The 8,743-nt window shown below is 38.3% G+C and overlaps 1 protein-coding gene across 2 annotated transcripts in view; it reads right to left on the reverse strand.

The window, feature by feature from the left end:
* C5H18orf21 (chromosome 5 C18orf21 homolog) overlaps positions 1-8,484 on the reverse strand; it is a 92,783-nt gene extending 84,299 nt beyond the window's left edge. Inside the window, exon 1 of one of the 2 annotated variants that reach the window (XM_053713046.1) lies at positions 8,387-8,484. In XM_053713046.1, the coding sequence (XP_053569021.1) occupies positions 8,387-8,469 (83 nt within the window). In that variant the 5' untranslated portion in view covers positions 8,470-8,484. The remainder of the gene's footprint in view (positions 1-8,386) is intronic. The other variant, XM_053713047.1, reaches the window with a different exon arrangement.
* Positions 8,485-8,743: the final 259 nt, after the last annotated feature.

Genomic DNA, 8,743 nt, shown 5'->3' on the forward strand with positions numbered 1-8,743 from the left:
CGGACCTTGAGGTCACTGGTTGAGAACCACTGGGACTCTAGTTTCATGCATGGTATATAGACTCTAGATAAAATATCAAAACACACAGAATGATCTAACTTTCCACACCCCATCAGTCGCTATAGCACTAAGTTCCCTAGTAAAAATATCTTCCTACATATAAGCAAGAACAAAGCACATATTTTCCCACTAAAACAGGCACACTGAGTGCAAGTGACATCACACAACATAACTGGCACTTACATCTGCAGGAAGAACTGCATATGCACAGCACTTGTTCCCATAGAGGGAGATAACTGACAGATTATAGAAAATGTTCCTATGTTCTGCGTGCCACATGAGCTCCTATAATATTTTAAATCCCAGCAGTTTGATAAAAATAGGCGTTCATGCTATACCAGCCTTCTGGTGTGGCAGGGGAATCAATATATTCTTTAATATGCTACAGTACATATTTTAACACAGTGGTCAGATGCCATGAAAAAAAATAAAGGCCAATTCAAACCCAGTACCTCGCTACATGAGGACTGAGAAGAACCAGTATCAAGCTGGAAGTTTCAGCATTCCTGGCAATGGTAGAGCTTGAGTGCTGGCAGTCTAGGTCCCAATGGGAAGTGGGAACCCCTTTGCCCTCTCCCATATGCAGCATGGTCCAAATAATACATTTTCCATTGTACATGCCGTAAAGTACTAGCGTAGAATTGTCAGAAAGAACAACTTAACTGCCTTAAATCAGTCTCGCCACCCACCCAACCAACCAGAGCGAGCAAGAAACAATACTTTTGTGGACGGAACAAAAGAGAGCCTATTATCATTCATAAATCATTTTGATTTTAGATTGGTTAGTCACACAAATGGCAATATCCATTAACGTCATACAAGTTGAAGGCATTCTTATACGAAATATGCACCATTAGTGATACTATGTTAAAAACGTACTCTCCTATAATTTTCTGTCCCTTTTCTAGCGCAAAGCCTTTTTTTCATAAATGTGCAATGTAATTCATGCTGTTTTTTGGGACAGAAAATATGCAAAATGTTTAAATTTTTCTTTGATAAATTGTAGCCTCAGTATCCCTATTATTTACTGATGCACACAATTTGTAAACAACCAGCAGAGATATTTTTTTTATTAACTTGCTGCATGGTACCTTCTGTTATTGTGCAAATATTGACCTCACCCGAGTTAGCCCCCCCATATTCAAAATTTTAACAAATTATCATTCCATGTGTTAGATCTTTGTTAGATCAGGTTAGATCAACTGTTTTTTTCGTTAGATCTACTCTAAAATATGAAATATTAACAATCTTTTTCAGGGGGGGCTAACCCGTAGCCAGCCCCCCCTCAACAAAAATTTGGACAAAATGTTATTGATTATGATAGCTCCACGTTAGATCAGGTTTGATCAGCCAAAAGTTTTGTTAGATCTAGTCTAATTACTGAGATATTGCATTTTTAATGAGGGGGGCTAGCCCCCCCCTCAACTGAAATCTGGACAAAATTTGATTGATTTTGATAGATATACGTTAGATCAGGTTAGATCAACTGTTTTTTTCGTTAGATCTATCATGCAAGCGGCGGTATTCACAATCCTAGTTTGTGTGCGGGGGAGGGGTGATCCCCGGGTTAGCCCCCCCTCAACTGAAATCTGGACCAAATTTGATTGATTTTGATAGATATACGTTAGATCAGGTTAGATCAACAGTTTTTTTCATTAGATCTATCACGCAAGCGGTGGTATTCACAATCCTAGTTTGTGTGCGGGGGAGGGGTGATCCCCGGGTTAGCCCCCCTCAACTGAAATCTGGACCAAATGTTATTGATTTTGATAGATATACGTTAGATCAGGTTAGATCAACTGTTTTTTTCGTTAGATCTATCACGCAAGCGGCGTTATTAACAATCCTAGTTTGTGTGCGGGGGAGGGGTGATCCCCGGGTTAGCCCCCCCTCAACTGAAATCTGGACCAAATTTGATTGATTTTGATAGATATACGTTAGATCAGGTTAGATCAACTGTTTTTTTCGTTAGATCTATCACGCAAGCGGCGGTATTCACAATCCTAGTTTGTGTGCGGGGGAGGGGTGATCCCCGGGTTAGCCCCCCCTCAACTGAAATTTGGACCAAATTTGATTGATTTTGATAGATATACGTTAGATTAGGTTAGATCAACTGTTTTTTTCGTTAGATCTATAACGCAAGCGGCGTTATTAACAATCCTATTTTGTGTGCGGGGGAGGGGTGATCCCCGGGTTAGCCCCCCCTCAACTAAAATCTGGACCAAATTTTATTGATTTTGATAGATATACGTTAGATCGGGTTAGATCAACTGTTTTTTTCGTTAGATCTATCACGCAAGAGGCGGTATTCACAATCTTATTTTGTGTGTCGGGGGAGGGGTGATCCCCGGGTTAGCCCCCCTCAACTGCAATCTGGACCAAATTTTATTGAATTTGATAGATATACGTTAGATCAGGTTAGATCAACTGTTTTTTTTTTGTTAGATCTATAATGCAAGAGGCGGTATTCGGTAGCATGCAGAAGCGCATGTCCATGCACAGACCAGTCAGTGCTTTTGCAAAGCAGCCATCCCAATTTCTTGTCAACACCAGAATTTTTGTTGTTTAAAAAGATAGATAATCCCTTTATTACCCATTCCCCAGTTTTGCACAACCAACAATGTTATATTAATGTACTTTTTACCTCTGTGATTACCTTATATCTAAGCCTCTGCAGACTGCCCCCTTATCTCAGTTATATTAATATACTTTTTACCTCTGTGATTAGCCTGTATCTAAGCCTCTGCAGACTGCTCCTTATCTCAGTTATATTAATATACTTTTTACCTCTGTGATTACCTTGTATCTAAGCCTCTGCAGACTGCTCCTTATCTCAGTTATATTAATATACTTTTTACCTCTGTGATAACCTTGTTTCTAAGCATCTTCTAACAGCCCCCTGATCACATGACATTTTATTTATTATGTGTTGACTTTCATTTTAGCCAATTAGTGCAGTGTCTGCCACAAGCCACGGGCGTGATCACAATGTTATGTATATGGCTCACATGAACTAGCTCTCCCCTGTTGTGAAAAGCAAATAAAAAAGCATGTGATAAGAGGCGGCCTTTAAGGGCTTAGAAATTATCATATGAGCCTTCCTAGGTTTTGCTTTTAACTAAGAATACCAAGAGAACAAAGCAAAATTGGTGATAAAAGTAAATTGGAAAGTTGTTTAAAATTGCATGCCCTATTTGAAACATAACAGTTTTTTTGGGGACTTGACTGTCCCTTTAACACTCGCTTGTCCAGGATGATTGAAATGCTGTGCTATAGTGCAACTGTTTGCACCACAGCAGGGGATGGTGTTGCGCAATAATCCTCTTGTGCAAAATTACATTTTACCTTGCTTTGAAACATGGCCACCTGAAGGGATTGTAAATATACCTTAATGTGTGACATCCAGCACTACAGAAATACACTTGTATGAACGCAGACCCCACATACAGACACTCATATGCAATCACATCACACATACACACACTCATATGCACGCACATCACACATACACACACTCATATGCAAGCACATCACACATACACACACTCATATGCACGCACATCACACATACACCCACTTATATGCACGCACATCACACATACACCCACTTATACTCATATGCAAGCACATCACACATACACACACTCATATGCACGCACATCACACATACACACACTCATATGTAAGCAGATCACACATACACACACTTACACACACTCATATGTAAGCAGATCACACATACATCCACTTACACTCATATGTAAGCAGATCACACATACACCCACTTCCAAACACACTCATATGCAAGCACATCACATACACTCACTCATATGCAAGCACATCACACATACACACACTCATATGCACGCACATCACACATACACACACTCATATGCAAGCACATCACACATACACACACTCATATGCAAGCACATCACACATACACACACTCATATGCAAGCACATCACACATACACTCACTCATATGCAAGCACATCAGACATACACTCACTCATATGCAAGCACATCAGACATACACTCACTCATATGCAAGCACATCAGACATACACACACTCATATGCACGCACATCACACATACACACACTCATATGCAAGCACATCACACATACACACACTCATATGCAAGCACATCACACATACACACACTCATATGCACGCACATCACACATTCACACACTCATATGCACGCACATCACACATACACACACTCATATGCAAGCACATCACACATACACACACTCATATGCACACACATCACACATATACCCACTTAAGGCTGTGACACACATACACATACACACATACAATCATACATACACACATACATACAATCATACATACATACACACATACATACAATCATACATATACACACATACAAGCATACATATATACAAACATACTCACATACATACAAGCATACATAAACACACACACAAGTATAAATATACACACATGCACATACACATACAAGCATACATTGACACACATACTCACATACATACAAGCATACATATACACACACACACACACACAAGTATACATATATATACACACATGCACACACACAAGCATACATATATACACATACACACACAAGCATATATATATACACACACAAGCATACATATACACACAAGCATACATATACACACACACACATACACAAGCATACATATACACACACACATATATATATATATACACACACAAGCATACATATACACACAAGCATACATATATACACATACACACAAGCATACATATACACACAACAGCATACATATATACACACACACATACACAAGCATACATATACACACACACATATATATATATATATATATATATACACACACACAAGCATACATATACACACATGCACATACAAATATATATATACACACATGCACACACACACACACACACACACACAAGCATAAATATACACACATTCACACACAAGCATATATATACACACATGCACAAGCTCTTCCCTCCTGACCTGTGCGCTGCCCAGGGACAGCTCAACAGGAGCCGGGGACATTTCTGGGACATAATTTTTCCAGGGACAGTCTCCTCAATCCGGGGACTGTTCCCTAAAATCGGGGACGTCTGGTCACCCTATCATAAGAAATGTGTTGCATAGCATCTTCAACAAGTCTTCTTCTTTGTTCCATACCTGGGAGAGGTTCACCAGTGTGATCCATGGAGATGAAGAAGGGTTAATCTCATAAAGTATTAACTTCCATATCTCTTACATCAGGAGTTAATACTTATTATAATAAAATCAGCAATATTAAATGTGATAATAGAAGATGCGTTACTTGTAATTTTATAGAACACAATACTAAAGAATGTATTTCTTCTGTTATAGGACAAATTTATACTATAAAATAATCCAATAAAGTGTAGAATAATCTTCCATTCCCTGCTTCCTACACCCTGGTGGTATGTGGGGGGCGTAGTTTGTCACTGCTGGATGTCTCTTGGTCTTGTGCAGAGCTTTGGGGCGGGGTTATAATAATGTCCCTCACAGGCCAAATAGACACAGTGCGTGCAAAAGCATGCTACCGAATACCGCCTCTTGCATGATAGATCTAACAAAAAAAACAGTTGATCTAACCTGATCTAACGTATATCTATCAAATTCAATAAAATTTGGTCCAGATTTCAGTTGAGGGGGGGGCTAACCCAGGGATTACCCCTCCCCCGCACACAAAATAAGATTGTGAATACCGCCTCTTGCGTGATAGATCTAACAAAAAAAATAGTTGATCTAACCTGATCTAACGTATATCTATCACATTCAATAAAATTTGGTCCAGATTTCAGTTGAGGGGGGGCTAACCCGGGGATCACCCCTCCCCCGCACACAAAATAGGATTGTGAATACCGCTGCTTGCGTGATAGATCTAACAAAAAAAAAACTAGTTGATCTAACCTGATCTAACGTATATCTATCAAATTCAATCAAATTTGGTCCAGATTTCAGTTGAGGGGGGGCTAACCCGGGGATCACCCCTCCCCCGCACACAAAATAGGATTGTGAATACCGCCGCTTGCGTGATAGATCTAACGAAAAAAACAGTTGATCTAACCTGATCTAACATATATATATCAAAATCAATCAAATTTGGTCCAGATTTCAGTTGAGGGGGGGCTAACCCGGGGATCACCCCTCCCCCGCACACAAACTAGGATTGTGAATACCGCCGCTTGCGTGATAGATCTAACGAAAAAAACAGTTGATCTAACCTGATCTAACGTATATCTATCAAAATCAATCAAATTTGGTCCAGATTTCAGTTGAGGGGGGGCTAACCCGGGGATCACCCCTCCCCCGCACACAAACTAGGATTGTGAATACCGCCACTTGCGTGATAGATCTAACGAAAAAAAACAGTTGATCTAACCTGATCTAACGTATATCTATCAAAATCAATCAAATTTGGTCCAGATTTCAGTTGAGGGGGGGCTAAACCGGGGATCACCCCTCCCCCGCACACAAACTAGGATTGTGAATACCGCCGCTTGCGTGATAGATCTAACGAAAAAAACTGTTGATCTAACCTGATCTAACGTATATCTATCAAAATCAATAAAATTTGGTCCAGATTTCCGTTGAGGGGGGGCTAACCCGGGGATCACCCCTCCCCCGCACACAAAATAGGATTGTTAATAACGCCGCTTGCGTTATAGATCTAACGAAAAAAACAGTTGATCTAACCTGATCTAACGTATATCTATCAAAATCAATCAAATTTGGTCCAGATTTCAGTTGAGGGGGGGCTAACCCGGGGATCACCCCTCCCCCGCACACAAACTAGGATTGTGAATACCGCCGCTTGCGTGATAGATCTAACGAAAAAAACAGTTGATCTAACCTGATCTAACGTATATCTATCAAAATCAATAAAATTTGGTCCAGATTTCAGTTGAGGGGGGGCTAGCCCCCCTCATTAAAAATGCAATATCTCAGTAATTAGACTAGATCTAACAAAACCTTTGGCTGATCAAACCTGATCTAACGTGGAGCTATCATAATCAATAACATTTTGTCCAAATTTTTGTTGAGGGGGGGCTGGCTACGGGTTAGCCCCCCCTGAAAAAGATTGTTAATATTTCATATTTTAGAGTAGATCTAACGAAAAAAACAGTTGATCTAACCTGATCTAACAAAGATCTAACACATGGAATGATAATTTGTTAAAATTTTGAATATGGGGGGGCTAACCCGGGTGAGGTCAAATATTGAGATAAAGAAAATGGCAGAACAGATTGAAAGAGAGCGCTATGGATAAGGAAATCCAATATTGTGCCAGTGTACCAAAAATGCATATAAAACAATGTTTTTGTATAAGATGAAAAATATCTAAAAAAAAAAACAAAAAAACTGTTTAATTGAAGCTACATATGTTATGTGTACATGACTTTAGATACATAAAATGCCAGTGACATAAAAAGTCACATATCTATTACAATCAACATATAAACCCTACCACATTAAACACAAGCACAGACAGTGGACACACAAATTAAGTATGTGAAGCAAATACCCATAAAGATACTCTAAAATTAAAACTAAACTGTAGCAAGTACCAGATAGTTCAAACTGTTCACAACACCAGATTTAGATTATAATGTATGCTCCAAACTAGTATGACAAACTTGAAACAACTATTAGATAGTTTTATTGTATCACTATAAAAAAAAAGCTATTATTTTAAACTGTAAATAAAGGTTTCAATTCACAAAAATTATTTCCTGAATATTATATTCATGTTACGTCAATAATATCTATAATGCAGTGATGTAATATTTGTCTTGCATAATTATATAGTAATAGTACTGTTATATCACATAATTTGCAATATTTTAAAAACATAGCAAGATCACTTTTTATTATTTTATTATTGTAGCCAATAAAGTGTATTATTTAACAGTTTTAAACAAGCTGTAAGCTAAGGTTCATATTAGCAAGTATCCATATTTATTTCACTATAAAACATTAATGAATTGGTTACTGATTTTGTTTTGTTTTTTAAATGTATGTGAATCTGGCGCGTCTCACACATTTTGAAAGTTTGTTTGGGATATTCAAGAACAAGATCCAAACGTATTTTCAAAGCTTTTAACTGATGATAAAGGTACCTCAACTTCAATTAAGCGCACACACAGTCAGGGGCATCATGGGAGTTGTAGTTTTCTATGACACGTGCTATAAATATATTTTGCGTGTAAGACCGATAGGCACAGAAATACAAGAATAATACTCTCGTCGGGCTAAACACATTGCACTTACAGCAAATGTCGTGACACTCCAGGACACGAATCTTTAAGCTCATGTGCTGCCTCTCGCAAGAATCTGCGTACTAGGATCCCCATCGATTCTTCCAATGCTGATAGGGAAACCAGACGTGACGTGGAACTGTGTGCAACATTGAAAAAATCTCGTGCAGAAAAAAAACTCCCAAGTTTTCTTGAGAAACAACAATTTAGTAATTATTTAAAATTTAAAGTGACATACAATGATTTTTAGTTTTGTTAATCCATTAACTGAATTAAGGAATAGAACAGGTGCTTTTTTTAAAAAAAAAACTTTTATTTAAATCCAGCATTATATTGAGAAAAAAATAAATCAAATTACAAATTTTGCGCC

Source organism: Bombina bombina, chromosome 5, assembly GCF_027579735.1.
Source record: "Bombina bombina isolate aBomBom1 chromosome 5, aBomBom1.pri, whole genome shotgun sequence".
NCBI classification, from domain to species: domain Eukaryota; kingdom Metazoa; phylum Chordata; class Amphibia; order Anura; family Bombinatoridae; genus Bombina; species Bombina bombina.